The 22,186-nt window shown below is 46.6% G+C and overlaps 1 protein-coding gene across 1 annotated transcript in view; it reads left to right on the top strand.

The window, feature by feature from the left end:
• The window catches only part of C2CD2 (C2 calcium dependent domain containing 2), a 68,908-nt gene that overhangs the window by 11,141 nt on the left and 35,581 nt on the right, over nt 1-22,186 (top strand). The window contains exons 2-3 of the mRNA XM_014343203.5: nt 632-730; nt 20,763-20,876. Of these exons, the coding sequence (XP_014198689.3) occupies nt 632-730; nt 20,763-20,876 (213 nt within the window). The remainder of the gene's footprint in view (nt 1-631; nt 731-20,762; nt 20,877-22,186) is intronic.

Here is a 22,186-nt window from a genome sequence, read left to right as displayed (position 1 = left end):
TTGAGGAGTCTACTCTGTGGGCAGCCACCAGGCGGGTTCATTTCCAGCCAAGGAATCTTGGCCACCCTCTCAGATCCCAGGGAGAGGCCAGCCCCTGGGGGGTAGGAGAGGAGAATGGGGGGCACCCTAAGTAATCGTGCCACAGCAACCACACGCAACAGGAGAGGTGCCTCTCCTAGACCAGAATAGAGGACTGTCCCTAGCAATCAGGGAGGACACAGCCTGGAGCCCTCTGTGCTGGGCAAGATGCGCCGCTAGACCCACAGATCTCTGATTTGCACGAAGCAGCCCTGCCCCAAGAGTCTGTTTCTTTCCTTATGCTGTCAGCAGGAAGATTCAAAACACCCTTCGCTGCCTTCCTGCAGCATCTTCAGGTTTACTCCCGGGTTCCTGTCCTTTCCCAGCCTTGTCCCATAACTGAATCCTGTCCACTGAGCACAATCCATCACCAGCTGCTCCTTGGATGTGCAGACCTCCTGATATTTAGCCATTGCTGCTATTAGAAGCACAGAGTTCACAGAAAGATGTGTTAGTACATTTTCTTAATTTTTCAGAACTTTGAACAGATTTGTAATTTAAAAGATGCAGCCCCTCCTGTGCACGCCCTCCTCATGCTGCCCCTCTGTTCCAGGGCCCACCTTTCCTGTCCTTTGAGGAGGACCCGCGGCAGCAGGCACTGGAGCTGGTGGTGCAGGAGGTCTCCAGCGTGCTCAAGTCGGCGGAGGAGAAGGTGAGCCCAGGAGCCCTTTCCCTGCAGGAAGAGGTGAACTTGATGCCGGGGGCGGGGAGTTTGCTTTGTTTAGAATCATTGAAAATGCGGAACCCTTACACTAGGAAAAAAATCAAAACAACCATCTGGCCCATCAGCTGATGGGTAGATGAAGAAAGAGTGATCCCTCCACATAATGGGACGTTATTCCGCCTTCAAAAGGAGTGAGATTCTGACACTCGCTCTGGTGCGGATGAACCCTGAAAATACCGTGTCAAGTAGAAAAAGCTAGACACAAAAACCTCATATTGTGTGGTTCCATTTATATGAACCATCCAGAATAGATAAACCTGCAGAGACACAAAGGAGGTTCGTGTTGCCAAGGCCTGGGTGAGGGACTCTTGGGGGAAAATGGAGAGTAACTGCTGATGGGTTGAAAGTTTCATGTTGGGGTGATGAAATGTTCTAGAACTGATGGTGGTGATAGTTGTAGAACTCTGCGAATATATTTAAAACCATTGATGTGTACAGCTTCAACAGGTGAATCGTATCTCAGGACATCTGATATCTGTTGCTCAAATATGCACATCATGTTGTAGACTTTATATATTTATGATATATCTAGATTTATGTACATATATTTATGTGTATATGAACTGTGTAGATGTTATGTAGAATTCATTTTCCTGTTGCTAACAGTTTATGTGCTCGACTTACTAGACTGATCAGATAGCATAAAGCGTAAAAGCTTCTGTAATAAGTCCTAAGACATTTTCTCTCTCTCTTTTTTGGCTTTGTTTTGTATTGTTTTAGGGATGGGATCTCGCTCTGTTGCCCAGGCTGGAGTGCAGGGGCATCAGCTTACTGTACCCTCAAACTTCTGGGCCCAAATGATCCTCCTGCCTTAGCCTCCTGAGTAGCTGGGACTACAGGCGCGTGTCACCGTGCCTGGCTAATTTTTTAATTTCTTTTTTTGCAGAGATGGGGCCTTGCTATGTTGCCTAGGCTGGTTTTGACCTCTTAGTTTCAAGTGATCCTCCCACCTCAGCCTCCCAAAGTGCTGGGATTATAGATGTGACTCTCCATGACCAGCTGAAATTTTCTCTTCAATACAAATCTTACCCTTGTACTTATTATATTATTGTTGCTGTTGTTATTATTATTATTATTATCATTATATATTTCTTACTCTTGGGCTCTGAATTTTCCCCATTAATAAAAATGGTTTATTTGCCAGTTATGTTCAGCATAACTAGCAAATCCCAAGACCAGCTCCACATGGAGAAATACAATATTCTTGTTGGCTGCTGAATGCACTGATTTGTAACTTACAGTCTAGAGTTGCAGTTAGACATGATGGTATGGTCTCACTTTAGGAGGGAAAAGAAGGAATCAGTGCTTCCCGCCTTCCCCATAACTCACATGTACATTTCCCATATGTGTATATAAAGAATCTATTTTTGAAAGCATCATCTGTAATGAAGTTCCATCCTCCATTCCTCCTCTTCCTACCTACAGTGATGACTGTTCTTGTAAAGTTGGGCTGCTCTTCCTTCATTTTCAACCTGTGTTTATATGTTACCTGTGTTGCTGTACGATGTCTATGGCTCTGTCTGCATTTTATTATCAAGTTAGGTATGTGGGTACCATTTAGCAGGCAGCAAGGAGGGGACGCCTGTGTGGCCCCAGACTGAGGAGAGTGCTGCCAGCCCCTTCACCCCACCTCTTACGTATCCCTGTGACAGCTGGGGTATTTGTGTGTTTAACATTTTTACCATTTTTTATGTACACTTTTGCAACAAGCTTTCTCTATGTAGATCACCGTAATTTTGAGACTTCTCCAGGTTGGTTTTTGTAGTTCTTTTCTTTGTAGTTCATTTTGCTTCAACTATAATTCAGGATTCCAGATGAACCCGAGCTTACTTACCCATCTCCGGTTGCTGGATAATGAAATTATTTTCTCTTTTTTGAAAGTACAGGTTGAGTATCCCTTACCTGAAATTCTTGGGGCCAGGAGTGTTTCCGGTATCAGATCTTTTTTTGGATTTTTGAATATTTGTGTTATTTTTTTACTGGTCAAACATCTCGAATCCAAAATACTCCAGTGAGCATTTCCTTCTAGCATCACTTGGCCCTCAAAAAGTTTCAGATTTTGGAGCGTTTCAGATTTGGGATGTTCGGATTCGGGATGCTCAGTCCGCACAGACAGTGCTGCAGCGATTGTGTCTGTTCACCGCCTCCCAACTCCTCACACAAGCACCGGAGGACCCCAAGGGCAGGCATGAGTCTGGCGGGTCACTGGTGTGCATACTTCAGCTTGACAAGTATTCCTGAGTCAGTCACCAAAGTGCTGTTCCCGGTTTTCTCTGCCCCAGCAGCATAGGAGAGCTCTCCTTCCTGCATACCCTCGTCAGTCCTGGAGCCACGCTGTTAGATAATCCTTGTAATTAATGTGAGGAAGTCACTGGAAAGTACTGGGGTTGCAGGAGGAAGCCCATGGCAGCGGTGCGGGATGCTGAGACTGGCACCGCCTGGAGAGCTGGGAGGGCCCTGTGGCAGGTGCTCCAGTGCCCATTTTACACTCTGGAGAGCTGAGGTGCAGAGAGCCGTGGGCCTGCCCTCCTGGAGCCCGCTGCTTTGGAAGTGCCTTCCCGGGCGGTGAGCACCCTCTCTATTTGTGGCAAATAGAGACTGCATCCCTTTGTGGCTGGGTGGTTTCTGTATGGTGTTTTTGATACTTTCCCAGTTCAGAGAGGAGTGGAATGTTCGGGGCTGGTCTGGACAGGGAGTGGAGGAAGCGGGGCTGTGGAAATAGCAAGACTCCATCTTTAAAAAAACTTCATATTGCCAGAAAAGTGGCCTTACACGGTAGGTAATTCAATTGTAATCCTTTTAATAAATACAATTTCAGAAATGGACATGACAGAAATAGTACATGTAAATTAGAAGTGAAAAACAGCATCGTATTTGTACGGCCATGACCATAGCAACATTTTTCATAACTGCTGAAATGTGGGAGGAACCCAAGGGCCCACTGATGGGCGAATAGATCAAGAAACTGTGGCTCGTCCACGCGGTGGAATAGAATTCAGCCATAGAAAGTGAGGACATTCTAGGCTGGGTGCCGTGGCTCGCGCTTATAATCCCAGCACTTTGGGAGGCCAAGGTGGGCGGATCATGAGGTCAGGAGTTCGAGACCAGCCTTGCCAACATGGTGAAACCCCATCTCTACTAAATATACAAAAAAATTGGCCAGGTGTGTTGGCGTGCACCTGTAATCCCAGCTACTTAGGAGGCTGAGGCAGGAGAATCGCTTGAACCTGGGAGGCGGAGGTTGCAGTGAGCCGAGATCACGCCAGTGCACTCCAGCTTGGGTGACAAAGTGAGACTCCATCTCAAAAAAAAAAAAAAAAAAAAGAGAAAGGAAGGACATTCTGACATAGGCTATAACGTGGATGACCCTTGAGGACATTATCTTCAGTGAAATAAGCCAGATGTGAAGGGACAAATGCTGTATGAGTCCACTTCTTAGTGGTCCCTAGAGTAGCCTGATTCAGAGAGACAGAAAGTGGAATGGTGCGTGCCAGGTGCTTGGCGGAGGAAAGCGGGGAGTTAGTGCTTAGTGAGGACAGAGTTTCAGTTTGGGAAGATGCAAGTTCTGGAGGTGGATGGTGATGATGGTTGATACAACAAAGTGAATGGACTTCATGCCACTGAACTGTGCACTCAAAAATGGCTTCAATGGTCAGTTTTATGTGTATTTTACCACAATAATTAAAAATATGGAAGGGTATAGAGATTTCTTAAGGTTTCACTATTTCACATACAAGCTTTGTTTAATTTCTTTACCCTTCCTTTACCTGAGCTATGATTTGTCAATCCTTGTCAGGTGTCAATGACTTTATTTTGTTTTTAAAATTTATTTTTTTAATTGATGAAAATTGTACATATTTATGGTATGCATCATGATGTTTATATATATATATATATACACGTGTGGAATGGCTAAATCTAACATATAGATGATATCACATACTTAACATTTTGTGTGGTTAGAAATTTAAAATCTACTCTTTTAGCAATTTTCAGGTATATAATGTATTTTTATTAACTTTAGTCACCATGGTATGCAATAGGTCTCTTGAACGTATTCCTTCTAAATGAAATTTGGTATCCTTTAACCAATACCTCCCCGATGTCCCCAACTCCCCAGCCCCTGGTAACCACCATTCTGCTCTTGGTTTCTTTGAGTTTAACTTTTTAAGATTCTACTTGTAAGTGAGATCACGTGGAATTTGTCTTTCTGTGCTTGATTTATTTCCCTTAACATAATGTCCTCCAGGTTTATCCATGTTGTTGCAAATGACAGGATTTTCTTCATTTTTAAGGCTAATATTCCATTGTGTATATCTGCCACATTTTCTTTATCCATTCTTCTGTTTATGGACACTTAGGTTGATTCCATCTCTTGGCTGTTTTGAATAATGCTCCGGGTATCTTTTCAACATACTGATTTTATTTCCTTTGGATCTATAATGGACCCTTGAACAGCATGAGGGTTAGGGGCACTGACCCCTTGTGCCATCAAAAATCCATATATAACTTTTGACTCCACAGAAACTTAACTATTAATAGCCTACTGTTGACCAGAAGTCTTACTGATAATGTAGTCAATTGACATATATTTTGTATGTTATCTGTATTATATACTCTATTCTTACAATGAAGTAAGCCAGAGAAAAATGTTGTGAAGGTGGCTTATGCCTGTAATCCCAGCACTTTGGGAGGCTGAGGCAGGTGGATCACGAGGTCAGGAGTTCGAGACCAGCCTGGCCAACTTGGTGAAACCCTGTCTCTACTAAAAATACAGAAAAATTAGCCGAGCGTGGTGACGGGTGCTGTAATCCCTGTAATCCCAGCTACTCAGGAGGCTGAGGCAGAGAATTGCTTGAACCTGGGAGGCGGAGGTTGCAGTGAGCCGAGATCAAGCCACTGCACTGTAGCCTGGGTAACAGAGTGAGATGCCATCTCAAAAAAAGAAAAAAAAAACTGCTGGGTGCGGTGGCTCACGCCTGTAATCCCAGCACTTTGGGAGGGTGAGGCAGGTGTATCATGAGGTCAAGAGTTCAAGACCAGCCCAGCTAACATGGTGAAACCCCATCTCTACTAAAAATACAAAAATTAGCCAGGCATGCTGGTGCGTGCCTGTAATCCTAGCTACTTGGGAGGCTGAGGCAGGAGAATTGCTTGAACCCAGGAGGTGGATGTTGCAGTGAGCTGAGACCGCACCATTGCACTCCAGCCTGGCAACAGAGCGAGACTGCGTCTCAAAAAAAAAGAAAAAAGAAAAAAAATCATATGGAAGAAACAAATCTATTTACCATTCATTAGGTGGAAGTGGATCATCATAAAGGTCTTCATCCTCATCGTCTTCACGTTGAGTAGGCTGAGGAGGAGGGAGAGGAGGGGTTGGTCATGCTGTAGCAGGGGTGGCAGAGGTGGGAAAAAATCTATGTATTAGTGGACCTGTGCAGTTGAAACCCACGTTGTTCAAGGGTTAACAGTATACCCAGTAGTGGGACTGCTGGATCATATGGTAGTTCTCTGTTTAATTTTTAAAGGAGCTTCCATATTGTTTTCTGTAATGGCCGGAATAATTTACATTGTCACCAACAGCATACAATGGTTCCCTTTTCTCCACATCCTTACCAGCACTTGCTATTGCTCATATTTTTGCTAATAGCCATTCTCACAGGTTTGACGTGATATCTCCTTGTGGCTTTGATTTGCATTTCCCTAATGATTAGTGATGTTGAGCCCTTTTTCGTAGACCTGTTGGCCATCTAAAGGAGAAACATCTATTCAGATCCTTTGCCCATTTTTTAATTGGGTTATTTGTTTTCCTGCTGTTGAGTTACTTGAGTTGTTTATTTATTTTGGATATTAACCGCTTATCAGATAAATGGCTTGTAAATATGTGATTCCATTCCATAGGTTGTCTCTTCACTCCGTTGATGTTTCCTTGGATGTGCAGAGTTTTTAGTTTTGATGCAATCCCATTTGTCTGTTTTTGTTTTTGTTGCCTGTGTTTTGGGGATCATACCAAAAAAAATCATTGCCCAATCCAGTGTCTTAAAGCTTTCCATGTTTTTTTTCTAGTAGTTTTATAGTTTCTGGTCTCACATTTAAGTTTTTCATGCATTTTGAGTTGATTTTTATATATGTGTGAGATAAGGGTCTAATTTCATTCTTCTGCACGTGGATAGCCAGTTTTCCCAGCACCATTCAAGGTGTCAGGACTTTTTTTTTGAGACAGAGTCTTGCTCTGTTACCCAGGCTGCAGCGTGACCTTGGCTTATTGCAACCTCTGCCTCCCAGGTTCAAGTGATTCTCCTGCCTCAGCCTCCCGAGTAGCTGGGATTACAGGTGTGCACCACCACGCCCTGTGAAGTTTTGTATTTTTAGTAGAGACGGGGTTTCACCATGTTGGCCAGGCTGATCCACATGATCCACCCACCTCGGCCTCCCAAAGTGCTGGGATTACAGGCATGATCTACTGCGCCTGGCCCTCAGTGTCAGGACTTTTCTGGCTGTGGGGATCAGGCTTCAGCAAGCACAGACGGGCATGCTGCAGTTTGCAGATACTCCCACGCTCTGGCAAGTTCAGACCTCAGGCTGCCATGGTTCCATTCTGTCTCAAACATAGGAATTCTGCTATTATCATAAAATCAATACGAGTTCATTGATGAAAACTTGAAAGACACAGAAGAATATTTGATAAAAACACACGGTAGTTGCGTGAACTGGTGATTAGCTCTGTTCATGTGTTGGTGTGCATTGCCAGTCTTTTGCTTCTGCATTTATTTTTTGCTACAATTTACACTATATTCCATTTATATTCTTTCCCCTATGTTACTAAAATTCCCCCAAAATTCTAATGAATGAACACATAAGAGTCAAGGCTGGCCGGCGCGGTGGCTCATACCTGTAATCCCAGCACTTTGGAAGGCCAGGGCAGGTGGATCATGAGGTCAGGAGTTCGAGACCAGCCTGGCCAACATGGTGAAACCCCGTCTCTACTAAAAATACAAAAATTAGCCGAGCATGGTGGTGCACGCCTGTAATCCCAGCTACTTGGGAGGCTGAGGCAGGAGAATTGCTTGAACCTGGGAGGTGGAGGTTGCAGTGAGCCAAGATGGTGCCACTGCACTTCAGCCTGAGCGACAAAGCCAGACTCTATTCGGGAAAAACAGAAAAAACAAACAAACAGACAAACAAACAAAAAAAACGAGTCAAGGCTGTGAAGCAGCAGCCGTGTTGTCCTGGTTAGGAGCAGGGTTCCTTGCTCCGTTCTTTCTCTTCCTCTGTGTGGCTCGGCTTCTCACCTGTAAAGGTAGAGGATACTGTCCACCCCCTAGACGGGCTGTGAGGATGGAGTGAGTTACCGCAGGTACAGCACATGGAGCAATGCCAAGCCTGTGCGGGGCTCAATATTTTCTGCTACCTGTGTTGTTAGTTTTGCTCATGTGTTTATTTCCTCACTGTTCCTAGAAGTAGAAGAGTAGAGGTACTTGAGAAAGAGTACGTGCATTTTTAAGGATGTTGATACATATTGTCAGAAAAGCAGCCTTAGGAAGTGGACTAGCACATGTTTAAGAATCTTGATACATAGTGTCAGAAAAGCAGCCTTAGGAAGTGGACTGTTTTTTATTTTTTGAGACAGGGTTTCACTCTGTCGCCTAGGCTGGAGTGTACTGGCACAGACACTGCTCACTGCAGCCTCCACCTCCTGGGCTCAACAGTCCTCCTGCCTCAGCCTCCCCGGTAGCTGGGACTACGGACATGCAGCATCATGCCCGGCTAGTTTTTTTATTTTTTCTGTAGAAATGGGGTCTCACTTTGTAGCCCAGGTTGGTCTTGAACTCCTGGGCTCAAGTAATCCATCGTCTTCTGCCTCCCAAAGTGCTGAGATTATAGGTGTAAGCCACCTCACCCGGTGAAAGTGGATGATTAAATTGTATTTGTTTTGATATAGTTACAGAAATAGTTCATGCTCATTAAAAAGTTAAAAATAAAAATGTCCAAACTTTTTTTTTTTTTTAACCATCTATCTCCTGCTGCCGCCTGCTGGGATGGGGCTGCTGTTAACAGTGTTCTCGGAAGCTTTTTCCTGCCGGAGGAAAAGCACACACACGGACTCTTGTTTTGTTTTGCAACAATTTTCCACGTAGCTCTTGACTTTTATGTTTTTGTGGCCAAATGAGGAAAGGAGCCCTTGCCACTGCCTTGTCGTGGCTGTGGCTCACACTGTCCTTTGAGGTGGGGTGAGCCCACCAGTTGGGTAGACGGGTTCCCTCCCCTCCCCTCCCCTTTCACGGGGCTGTGAGTGCGGGAGGAGGAGCCTGGTCGCTCTTGCCAGCCTGGATCCTATGCATACCCACAAGGAGGAAGTCCTGTTGGGATCTGCCCGGGCTCCTGGGAAGGGTCAGTCGGGAGTAGAACACCCTTGGGTGCTTGGATTGTGTACATGGTCTTTTCCATTCTTGGATGAGCATCTTGGCCAAACATGACACATTTTTAGGGCACTGTTTTTGCAAAAGCATCCAGCCAGCTTAATCTCTTGTAAAATGTCCAGGGTGAGACACTGCTTAATGTTCGTGCGTTAAATAAAAATGATAAGACGCCAAGGCCTCTTTTTGTTAACACTGTTCGGTGAGTTCAGCCCTAGAACTGCCATGTAGGGCAGCGGGTTCACAGTGGTGTTCCTCTTCTCTGGTATCTAAGCCACACCCCCCCATGGTCTCCAAATTTACACCGAATTCCATGTCTGCACCGCCTCGTGTTCCCTCAGCTGGGCATAATTCTTGAGAAGGAAAAAAAAAACTGTAACAGAACTTGAGGACCTGTGACAAATAAGAGGTAGAAAAGAAACAGGAACTTCTCATTCCAGGGCATCGCCCCTCCCTTTCAAAGCTCACACTTTGGTGTCAGGTTGCCTCTTCCTATCTTTCTAACTCAGCCTTGACAAGGGACATGTGGTTGGCATTTGAGCCAAGACAGGGACAAGGCCGCCGGAACCCAGCCTGTCTGTTATGTAATGCCATCTCTGATCGGAAGGATAAGGCCGAGGACTGGCTGGCCTGAGCTCCCCACCTCCTCTCCGCTGACAAACCCCTGACTGGTGTTCCATCTGGAGTCTCCCTGTGGGTCCCTCTCCCAATGAAACTGGCTGCCCTGCCCACTGGATGCCTTTTTCTTGGACTTTCTCCTGCCACCCCGAAGGCCTCTGTGTGTCCAAGTCATCACCTTCGCAAATATCTGGTTCATCTGCAAAACCCTCTCTGCATAGTCTACACAGAGTGCAGTCTACACAGAGTGCGGTCTTCCAGAGCTTGGAGCAGCTTGAGTCATCCCGCAGGACCAACAACAGATAAGTGCAGAGTCCACACCCGGCCCAGCCGCGGCTGCTGCCAGGAGCAGTCTCAACTATGTTTACTCACGACACTTTGGACACCAAATGTGTGGGGGTTTTTCTCACACCGATTATCAGTTCTTCAACTCTGGTGCCAACTGGGTGTCCTCCAGTTCAACTCCATTCTGACATTACTCAGACTTAACACAGATCCCAAAGGCCCAGGGCTGGGTCCCACAAGACGGCCCCCACTTCAGACACCAGGCGTAAGCTCCGGGTTGCCCCCGTTCTTCTGACTGTCTGTAGATGGGAGATTTCCCCAACCCACCCCACTGAGATTCACATATTTTACTAGAGCGGCTCACAGCACAGAACTCAGGAAAACAGTTTACTATTACTAGTTTATTGTAAAGGATATGACTCAGGATCGGCCACGTCGAAGGGATGCTTAGGTGGGCGGAGGGGGAGGGCAGGGACTCCAGCAGCTTCATGCCCTGCCTGGGCGGGCCACCCGCCCGGCACTTTGATGTATTCACCACCTTGGAAGCTCCCCAAACCCATCCTTTCAGGGTTTTTATGGAGGATTCATTCGCTAGGCATGATGGATTACATCATTGGCCATAGGTGATTGAATGCAACCTCTAGCCCCTCTGCCCTCCCTGGAGGTGGGGAGGTGGGATGCTGGAGGTGGGGTGGTGGGATGCTGGAGGTGGGGAGGTGGGATGCTGGAGGTGGGGTGGTGGGATGCTGGAGGTGGGGAGGTGGGATGCTGGAGGTGGGGAGGTGGGATGCTGGAGGTGGGGAGGTGGGATGCTGGAGGTGGGGAGGTGGGATGCTGGAGGTGGGGAGGTGGGATGCTGGAGGTGGGGTGGTGGGATGCTGGAGGTGGGGAGGTGGGATGCTGGAGGTGGGGTGGTGGGATGCTGGAGGTGGGGCTCAAAGTTTCTCAAGTGACCAGCCCCCATCCTGGTGCTATCTGGGGTCCCCCGCAACAGCCCTCTTGTTAGCATATAAAAGACACTTGGCCAGGCATGGTGGCTCACGCTTGTAATCCCAGCACTTTGGGAGGCTGAGGCAGGTGGATCACGAGGTCAGGGGATCAAGACCATCCTGGCCAACATGGTGAAACCCCGTCTCTACTAAAATACAAAAAATTAGCTGGGCGTGGTGGCACGCTCCTGTAGTCCCAGCTGCTTGGGAGGCTGAGGCAGGGGAATTGCTTGAATCTGGGAAGCAGAGGTTGCAGTGAGCCGAGATTGCGCCACTGCACTCCAGCCTGGCGACAGAGCAAGACTCCGTCTCAAAAAAAAAAAAGACACTCTTCTCAAAAGACGCTCTTATCTCTCGGGAGATTCCAAGGGTTTTCAGAGCTTTGTGCCAGGCATCAGGAACAAAGACCAAACACATATTTATCGCAGGCAGCAGGCTCTGCAGGGCTGTGGCATTTTCCTAAGGGAATTCTCCTGGGTGCCTGCCTTGCAGGGTATCTGCTCAGACTGGGTGTGGAAGCACGCTCCTGCCCACGGCCGCTGTGAGCAGGCTCCAGTGAGGGCTGGCTTGGAGGCAGCAGAGCATGGCCTTTAAACTTTTCTCCGGGGCTCTCTCTGCATTCTCTTCTAGTCCCAACATGCACCGAGTGCATTTATTTCTCCTAGACTTTAATTACCTTCTTACAGAAGAGCAACAAGTTTCTACCTATGTTGTCTTTCCTCATGTCTTGGGAGAGGTTTGCTCCAGAATGTTTGACCTAGAAGGAGGAAATTCCTATTTCCATATCTCAAGCCACCTGAGAGCCAGCCCTTCCCCCGCAGGTTCAGCCACAGCCCTTCCCTGGCACGTGGGGGTTCAGAAGCTTTTCATGGCCCCTTCCCTGGGGGTCTGAGGTCCACACCTCGGTAAAAAGATGAATGTGAATCAGGGCTTAGGAATTGTGCTGTGACAGGTCACTCACTGAAAAAGAGTTGCATTTCTTTTAGGAAATATTGTAACCGAATACCCTCATTTTCTTTCTCTTTTGTTTTTGTTTTTGTTTTTGTTTTTGTTTTGAGACAGAATCTCACTCTCTTGCCCAGGCTGGAGTGCAGTGGCGCAATCTTGGCTTACTGCAACCTCCGCCTGCCAGGTTCAAGTGATTCTCCTGCCTCAGCCTCCTGAGTAGCTGGGACTATAGGCACGTGTCACCACGCCCGGCTAATTTGTTGTATTTTTAGTAGAGATGGAGTTTCACCGTGTTAGCCAGGATGGTCTCGAGCTCCTGACCTCTTGATCCGCCCACCTCGGCTTCCCAAAGTGCTAGAATAACAGGTGTGAGCTACTGTGCCCGGCCCTGAATACCCCCATTTTCTAAGAAAAAGAGTATGAGTTATTGTTGGTTTATTACTATTTTTTTCTCTTTTCTTTCTTCACTTCCCCCTGCTCCCCACTTTTTACTTAGCCCTTCAGAAATGCAATTATAGCCTCTTACCTCCCTTTCACCAGACACTGCCTACCGGGAAAGCTCACCTAACCATGTGCTCAGGAGCTCCAGAATGAAACCCTCACCCACCAGGAGGTTGCCTGGAGAGAGAACAGTCGATTTATAACCCAGAGTGTGCCCATGATGAAACTCTCTCCCACCGGAAGAGTTTCGACTGTTACAATCTAGTCCTGTCCACTAAGGTACCACTGGTCACCAGCTTGGACACTCAGTAGATAACGCGCCAAAGCAAGTTATGTGAACCCTCACCTGCTCGCTTCCTCCCTTTCATGACATTCATGCCAAGCCCCCTTTTGAAAGTGCCTGCTTTCTGCCCCAAAAGCAAAGGGGTACCCTTAAGGCAGAAGCCTGTTCTTCCCCTAAGCTAAGCTTTGGAATGCAAAGTCACTGTCTTTATACCAGACCTGCTCTTGTTCATGCTCTGCTAGCAGCCACTGCCTGAATTCTGGTTACAGTACGGTAACTGTGGCTTTCAACTTAACTTTCATTTGGAAAACTTGCTGATGAGGGCAGGAGCTGAGCTGGACACTTGGTGATCTTTGGAGACTTGAGTGATGTCGCCTGGCATGGTGTGGAGCCAGTAGTCCTGGACATGCTTTAGTTGTCTCTTTTCAGTTTCATTTCTAAGTAAATGGAGGCTCCCAATGGTATAACCATCAGCTGGAACTGAAAGTTTTAAATAAAAGTTATAACCCACCTAGTCTGGGGAAAGGCCCATCTCAGAAGCCAGGGAGACCCTGATTGGATCTGGGCTTGTTTGGGGCACTTCCTTCTTTCTCTGAGCCACAGGGTCTGTGTCTGTTGTGTAGGGGCCCCTCCCTCGCAGGGCTGTGGGAAGCAGGGCAGGCCTGTGCCCGTGCAGTACCCCACATGGCACATGTTGTGGCATGTGATGGCATCAGGTGTGCCCAGGCCCTGGGTATAGAGCTCGTATCCCTTCTCATGAGAGCTCACAACACTCCTGTGTCAGAAGCATCATCCCACTGTACAGAAGGAGAAACTGAGGCAGAGAGGTGCAGTCACTTGGCCAAGGTATGGACCTCCGACGCAGCAGAGGCTGGAGTGAACCTCATTTGGCCTCCAGAATCTAGCTCCAACCACTGCAAAAAATAAACCATGCCATTAGTGTGATTTTTTTGCATTTTTATTACTTTTTTTTTTACTTTTTAAATATTTTGTAGAGGTGGGATCTCACTATATTGCCCAGGCTCGTTTTAAACTCATGGACTCAAGTGATCCTCTTGCCTTGGCCTCCCAAAGTGCGGAGATTACAGGTGTGATATTATCACTTTTATTATTTCACTTAAGCTCGTGCCCCCGCCACATCCTCACCATAAAAAAGACAACAGAGATAGGGAAAGGAGAACTGGTCAGCACTATCACCCTTTGCATCTGTAAAACCACAGCTACAGACGGAACTGGACGATCGTGTGGAATTTCCCCCAGAACCTTATTCCATATCCTCTCTAGGGGAAACCCATAGCTCGCCCTGGGTGTGTGTGGTGTGTTGTGTGCACGTGTGTTCTACCTGATGCTGAAATACGCCCTGAGAGCTGCGGGGTTGGGGGATGGGGGGCGGTCCCCTACTCTGTCCATAACTCAGGGGGCTGCCTGTTTGGTATGGGCACCATGATTTAAAATTGTCCACATTTGTCACTCTAGCTAACTGTAAACAGGAAGCTCGGCTCAGTTGTCTTTTTTTTTTTTTTTTTTGCTTTGCTTTACATGATTTGAAATTCCAGGTATTCCATTAACCTGGAATTTATGCTAAAATGCTAACAGGTTGTGAAATTGTTTTGAATGAGGGTCTTTCCTAGGGCGGGTGGTGGAGGTTCCTCATTGGAGACCCCGTCCTCTGAGATCCAGGGCAGATGCTGCCCCTGAATGCGACTCCCACGAGGCCACCTGTTCGTCTGGATGATGGTGTATGGAATTCTGGGCCGAGCCAGCCTGCAGGTGCAGCCCGACTTTGGCCTGGAGGAAACAGAGTGAAAGACCTGTGGTGGCCCCGAGGTTTCGTCGGTTGGTCAGAATACAGAGCATGGGGCGTAGGAGGTTGGTGTGGCCAAGTGGCCTGGCCCTGTCAGGAAGCACTAGCTGCCAGCCTGGAGAAGACCTACTTCCCTTCTGCTCTTCATGTTAAAGGAACTGTCTTGATTTTGTCTTTTAGTGTAAACTTGATGAAAGACAACACATTCACAAACAGATCTTTCTGCTGTAGAATGCCCACTTTAAACCGTGTGGTGCATTAACAACACCTCCTTGCAGTGCAGCATTACTGAAAGGCTTCCTTGTTTAAAGTATGTAACAAGAAAAGGGAGGGAGAGTGTTGCTGGGGGCGGGGTTGGAGTCAGGTTGACGCAGGAGCCCCACGTGGTCGAGGCTTCCCCCAAAAGAGGATAAACAGCAGCTCTTGGGGTTGGCCGCCATCTTGTTTCCAACCCTTTTCATCTCAGTCCCCTGTGAGAATTTCTTATAAAAATACATCTTTGGCCGGGTACAGTGGCTCACACCTATAATCCCAGCAAATTGGGAGGCCAAGGTGGGTGGATCATGAGGTCAGGAGTTCGAGATCAGCCTGGCCAACATAGTGAAACCCCGTCACTACTAAAAATAAGCCAGGTGTGGTGGCACATGCCTGTAGTCCCAGCTACTCAGGAGGCTGAGGCAGGAGAATCGCTTGAATCCAGGAAGCAGAGGTTTTGGTGAGCCGAGATCCTGCCACTACACTCCAGCCTGGGCAACAGAGTGAGACTCTGTCTCAAAAAAATAAATAAATAAATACAGTTGTAAGCCCGGTGGGGTGGTTCACGCCTGTAATCCCAGCACTTTGAGAGCCTGAGGCAGGCTCAGGTCAGGAGTTTGAGACCAGCCTGGCCAACATGGTGAAACCCTGTCTCTACTAAAAATACAGAAATTAGCTGGGCATGGTGTGGCACACTCATATTCCCAGCTACTTAGGAGGCTATGGCAGGAGAATTGCTTAAACCCAGGAGGCGGAGGCTGCAGTGAGCCAAGATTGTGCCACTGCACTTCAGCTTAGGGGACAGAGTGAGACTCCATCTCAAAAATAAATAAATAAAAATACATCTTTAGCCGTTTATTTTGAATTAGTGGGCAAACAGGATTAAATGTTGTAGATGTTGGGATAATCTTTAGCTCTAATGGAGTTTACTTTTTAAATTGAGTCCCAGTTCCAGAGTAGAAATAGTATTTTATATCCAGTTCATACTGTCTTAAAGAATATTTACAGAGGTGAGACTCGCTTGCAGAGTGGGGAAAGACATCTGACTAGGAAATCCAGATGATTACTGAAGGGTCTTTGCCTTCCTTTTACTTGGGAGTTCTTTCCTTGCGTGTTACAGAATGTGATGAAAGTGAAAATTATTCAAGTATCTAAACCTTTTGTATACATTTCCTCAGCTGCATTGCTAGTTTCTTTGGAGACAAAAGTAATTTCATGATTTCCAGTTCTCTAGAGTGTTCTAAGAGAAGGAGCCGAGGCAGCTGTACAGGAAGCTTAATTGAAAAGGAAAGTGAAAGGGCACAGTGAGATCTGAAGACTCAGGGGCTCTCTTGTTGGTGAACAGTAGCAAAATCTGGAGTAACTGTGCCTGGAATTTTTTGGCCCCAAGTCTAAACAAAGGAATAGTTTCCAGATAAGCGCTGTTTGCATAGGTATGTGACTACATGAGGTCAAGGTGTTGAGGCTGGAGAGAGCACCGAGAAGGTGAATGAAGGCCTCCCCGCTCAGCCTGCTCTTCAGCCTTCAGTCTTGTTTTCCCCTCCCCATGGCGCTTCCATCTGCTGCCCAGGGCTCCCCGACCCAAACCCTCACCTGCCAACCATGAGTCCCCCCTTGGGCTTTCCATGTGGAGACCCTGACTTACTGTGAATAGCCCCCCACTCCGAAAAACACCCTGTCACTTATACAGAGAGGAAGCTGTTTATTTGGAATACAAAGTTCACCCTTCTGTTGCTTGATTTTCAAATGCTTTATGTAAATAATCTTTTCTTGTTTTGGGAAAAAAAAATGTCAAAAAAATGCAGGTTGGGGGATGGTTGGTTGTTGTCGAGGGAGCTTGCTCCTGCGGATGCAGACCTGGGCTCTGTGGAGTTCTGCCCTGGGGCTGGGGGTTCACTCCTGTCCTCTGAGGAGTTCACTGTCACTGCTGCCCATGCCAAATAATTGCTTCTATTTAACTTTTTAAAATCCTATATTAATAGCAGACTGTTTCAGAGGGAAACACTCAGGGCCCAGTCTGTCAGTTGAATAGAACTGGCATTCCCCGAAGAGCTCACTTGGAAAGCTAAGAAGAGGCTCTCATGACCATGGCTGATTGGGGGAGGGAGGATCTAGGGTCAAAATCAGGGTCTCTACCCACTCGTGGGTATTTAGGTAGATGTTAACCCTTGACATCTGGCCACTTAGGATGGCTAACTAGAGAGGAGGAGCTGCTTACCTGTGTCAGGCGATCCCGACTTCTGCTGTGATGCGAGGAACCCCTTTCAGCCCGTGGGGGCCTTGCCACTGTTGGCATGGGTTGGGAGAATTTAATCCCCATTGTGGATAACACCTTAATACACTAAAAGAAGATTACTTGTTTTTAAAATCTCCTCTCCATTTTGTCCCCGTCCATTTGGCAAATGGGGCATTATTTGTTAGGGTGGCAGAGGCAGGGGCTGGCGCTGGAAGAGGACTTGGCCCTAATGGTTATCCCTCCAAGTGGAGCAGGAGCAGTATTTTGTTTGGCCGTGTAAAAATTTGAGGCAGGTTCAGAATGTTTCTTTCTGCTGGGACGCAGTGGCACAATCACGGCTCACTGCAGCCTCAAACCCTTGGGCTCAAGTGATCCTCTCACTTTACCCTTCTGAGTAGCTGGGACTACAGGTGCACACCACCATGCTTGGCTAATTTTTTTTTTTTTTTAAGAGATGGAGTCTTGCTATGTTGCCCAGGCTAGTCTTGAACTCCTGGACTCAAGCAGTCCTCCTGCCTCAGCCTCCCAAAGCACTGGGATTACAGGCGTGAGCCACCACACTCGGCCTAAATTGTTTCTTTAATTAACTTTTCTAGCCGAATTCTGAGGGGAGGCTAAGAAAGGCTTGGTCTGCACTGTAGGTTTTATTTAGAGGGTAGCGAAGCCCTAGGGCTGGGGAAGACACGCCAGGGTGTTACTATGAAAAGACATCACACATTCTGTCCTAGAGTAGGATGTAGAGATTACATTACCTTAGTGATGGGGCTTGAGTGATTACTTATGAGCTTTGGAGTCCCACATTCTAGAAGTTTTAAAGTCTTTTTATCTATTTACTTATTTGCTTGCTTTTAATCAAGTGCTTGGTTCTCTGTGTATCAGGGAGTGCGTGGTGGGAAGCTTTCTGCAGAACTGGATACGAAGGAAAATGAAATTCTTTCTTGCTCGGGTTGAGGCTCTGAGTCTGTTTTCTTGGTACACTGCTGATTAGCTTAGTAGAGAAGGCTCCAGAGGAATTATGCAGTGCTCAGAGTCAGGGTTGGGTTTTTAAATTTATTTTTATTTTTTATTTTTTACTTTAAGCAGTAAAAGGAGTGGGCTGTTGAGACCAAGGACAGGGAATTTTCTGTGTCGTGCCATTGGTGCGTGTAACTCATCTGGCCACAAAGCATGTTCCTCCGAAAAGGACTGTTTATAGATCATTTATTTTTAACATGAATAGACAACATTTCTTATACAAACATTTTTTTGTTCTGGCCCTTTGTGAACTCTGGAGATGATGGAAATATGTAATTAACTCATGTGAATCAGTCTTCTGAACGTGGCGTTATAAGAACCGGTAGAAAGAGTTGCACGACTTTCTGCCAATATTGAGAGAAGGCAGGATTTTCTTTTTCTAGCTCTGTGGCATTGAGGTATTTGGTTGTGGATATTGGATGTTGACCCCTGCCCGGGCCTTAGTGCCCAGGTTCCATTTTTGTTCCAGAGTGGAATGGGCCACTGGTGGGAAGAGCTGGACCCAGGGCTTGGCTGCGGCCAGGAGCCAGCAGATGAGAAAGTACAGGGGAATGTCCTAGCCCTGAACTTGGGGGAATAGCAGGCCCCGACTGAGTAATTATTTTGATAATCTTTCCATTTGGTATTTTAGATTCTGATAAATCCACCAGAGAATTAAAGAATTTTCTCTTCCTGTCCTGTGACTCCCTGCAGTGGAGTCAGTGGTTCTTTTGGGAATGAGGAGGTCAGTCTGACTTACCCTCAGCTCCTGGTAGCTTTGCTTTTTGGCCAAACACTGGCCACCTACGGAACCCCCTTGTGCCTGCCCTGTGGTCCAGCCCAGTGTGCCCCTGGCCTCTCCTCTCCTCCTCCTGGCCAGTGAACACCTGGCTCCTGGCCTGGTAATTATCCCACACGTGTCTGCTTGGCCCTCTGCCCCCGGGAGGGGAGCGGGGAGGGGTCTGACCTCTCATTCTACATCAGCTTCTGTAGAGGAATCTGTGGCAGAAACTAGATCTCTCTCTGTGCCATGGTAGCTGTGAAAAGCACCCCTCTTAATACTGTATGATTATGATTTATGTCAGGAAACCACAGTTTGGTTTATTCCTGAGGTTATTAGCTTTCTCTGTCTGACAGTTTCTTCAACGAGCTCATTTTATAATTCTGGTTTTGGTGCGGCTGCATAATTTTATAATTGTTTGATACTTTGTATGTTTTTCCAATTACTCCCACTTTTTTGAAAACCATGATAGCCTCAAAATTATTTAGGTGGAAGCAACCCCTTGTGTTCTGGGTAATTTAAGAAAACTTTTTTTTACTTCTAACATCTATAACTTACTTTCTCTTTAAGACTCATTTTTAGCAAAAGAAGTTGGCTAATAGCTTTGACTGTGTATGAATGTGGAAACATTTGGGGAATTAAAAATCAGCTATTGTGGAGAAATAGAACAAGACGATATTTAAAGGAAAAGACTTTGTTGGCCGGGCACGGTGGCTCATGCCTGTAATCCTAGCACTTTGGAAGGCCGAGGTGGGCGGATCACGAGGTGAGGAGATCGAGACCCTCCTGGCTAATGGTGAAACCCCGTCTCTACTAAAAACACAAAAAATTAGCCGGGAGTGGTAGCACACGCCTGTAATCCCAGCCACTCGGGAGTTTGAGGCAGGAGAATCGTGTGAACCCGGGAGGCGGAGGTTGCAGTGAGCTAAGATTGTGCCACTGCACTCCAACCTGGGCGACAGAGTGAAACTCCATCTCCAAAAAAAAAAAAAAGGAAAAAGACTGTATTACATGTGGAAAGCGCATGATAACTAGATTTGGTCAAGACTTTAGCTGCTAAGAAAGTCATCAGGAAGCAAAGATTTGAAACATTGTTTCTGGTTTTCAAACTATATTATAGAAAAGGTTTTAATCTGAATATTTATCCAACTTTGAAACTCTAAATTTGTATCCTTGCTAACGTATAAAGTCCAGATTATTTTGATATAAAGACGCCTAGGCCAGGCGTGGTGGCTCACGCCTGTAATCCCAGCACTTTGGGAGGCTGAGGTGGGTAGATCAGCTGAGGCCAGGAGTTCGAGACTGGCCTGGCCAACATGGTAAAACTTTGTCTCTACTAAAAATAGAAAAATTAGCTGGCCATGGTGGCACACACCTGTAATCCCAGCTACTTGGGAGGCTGAGGAGGGAGAATCGCTTGAACCAGGGAGGCGGAGGTTGCAGTGAGCCGAGATTGCTCCACTGCACTTCAGCCTGGGTGACAGAGTGAGACTCCGTCTCAAAAAAAAAAAAAGATGCCTATGGCAGCTGAGCACAGTGGCTCATGCGTGCAATCCCAGCACTTTGGGAGGCCAAGGTGGGAAGATTGTTTGAGCTCAGGAGTTCAAAACCAGCCTCAGTAATACAGGTAGAGCCCATCTTTACAAAAAAGACAAAAACAAAAACAAAAATTAGGTGGGTGTGGGGGCACACCCCTGTAGTTTCATGTACTCAGGAGGCTGAGGTGGGAAGATCGCCTGAGCTGGGGAGGTGGAGGTTGCAGTGAGCTGAGATTGCGCCACTGCACTCCAGCCTGGGCGACAGAGTGAGACCTTGTCTCAAAAAAAAAAAAAGAAGAAGACGACGATGCGTATGCACGCGCTGTCCTTTGTTTTGGATACAGTTTTCTCCCTTACCTGTGCCTCCTCCAGGTGGTGGTCTGTCACGTGGTGGGCCAGGCTATTCAGTTCTTGGTCAGCGAGACGCCTGCCTTGGGTGCTGGATGCCGGCTGTACGACGTGCGGCTCTCCCCTTTCCATTTACAGGTAAAGATGTGTAGACTTTGCAAGTTATGAGACCTGTCACAGTTCTCAGAAATGTGAAGAGTGAGCATGGTGTGAGTCAGAGGGCTGTAACGTTCATGTTTTTATTAATTATCATTCATGTCATAATTTTCAAACTGTAACCTTTCATATAGGATTTTCTATGTAGGAAATGATCACACACACTACACATTACACATACACACTACACACACACACATACATTTATAATAAACTCAGGGGTTGCCTCTTTCGGGCATTTGAATGAGGCAGGGTGTTGTTGATGGATATGATAAGGCAGGTGGCATCTGAGAGGAGAAAAGTAGTTCTGGTTCCGAATCCAGTGCTGGTTGCAGCTTGGAAACACAGCTGAGTGGCTGCGGTAGGGCATTCCTCTTTTCAGTTTTTGACAAAGTTGATTTAAAAAGAACCCCCTTATTATTTTTATAAGTTAAAAAATTAGTATTACCATTATTCCATGTTTTCATAATAGACATAATAATAAAGACATATATATAATTATACACATCTCTATAATTTTATAGAGAGAGACTTACGGATCTCTAATAATTACAATAAGCCCAGTGAGACTTTGGTTGCCCAAATCATCAGAGAGCTGTGCGTCTCTCACATCCGGCCAGATATTCACTGGAGTTCCTCTTTAGCTGGTATTTAAAAATTGCAGATGTCTGGGCTTGTTTCGAGGGTCACTGCCAGTTCAATGCCCTGTTTCATCTCCCGTGTCCTTGGACTTGACTCCTAATTTGAGGGATGAGCTCAAGTCATGCAGAATTCCCAATCACAAGGGAAGATGACATCCCGTATGCTTTTCCTACAAAGGCATGGTTTTAAATAGCCAGCACTAACAAGATTTCCTGGCTACCTAAGTGGCTTTTTTCTGAAATCCACCCCCCTAGTTCCTCAGCCCCACTCCAGCAGCACCCCCTTTGAGGGAATTGAAGAGGTGAAGAGTTGGCATCGTGGATTTGTGAGGCGTTCATGCTCTCCTACATCCCCCAGATGTTTTGGACAATGTGATGAGAAAATAACCTGCAAAGTCTGGGTCATATTTACCCAACATTTGATGCATGTTTTGGAACTGAATGAGACCAGAGAGGATCACAAACACAATGAAGAAATGTCATTTCTGACATTGTGTTTATTATATCAAAGCATTCATGCCATTTTAAGCAGCTCACACAGAAGGAACACAATTGTATCTTTGATCTGTTAACACAGTTAGGAACCAATGTGTGGATTACCTCTCAGCGCAGAGGCAGCTGCTAGAGATGGGTAAATAATTGATGCTAGCG

This window comes from Pan paniscus, chromosome 22 (assembly GCF_029289425.2).
Source record: "Pan paniscus chromosome 22, NHGRI_mPanPan1-v2.0_pri, whole genome shotgun sequence".
NCBI classification, from domain to species: Eukaryota; Metazoa; Chordata; class Mammalia; order Primates; family Hominidae; genus Pan; species Pan paniscus.
Note: the sequence above shows the minus strand (reverse complement) of the source record. Positions and strands in the feature narration are given on the sequence as shown.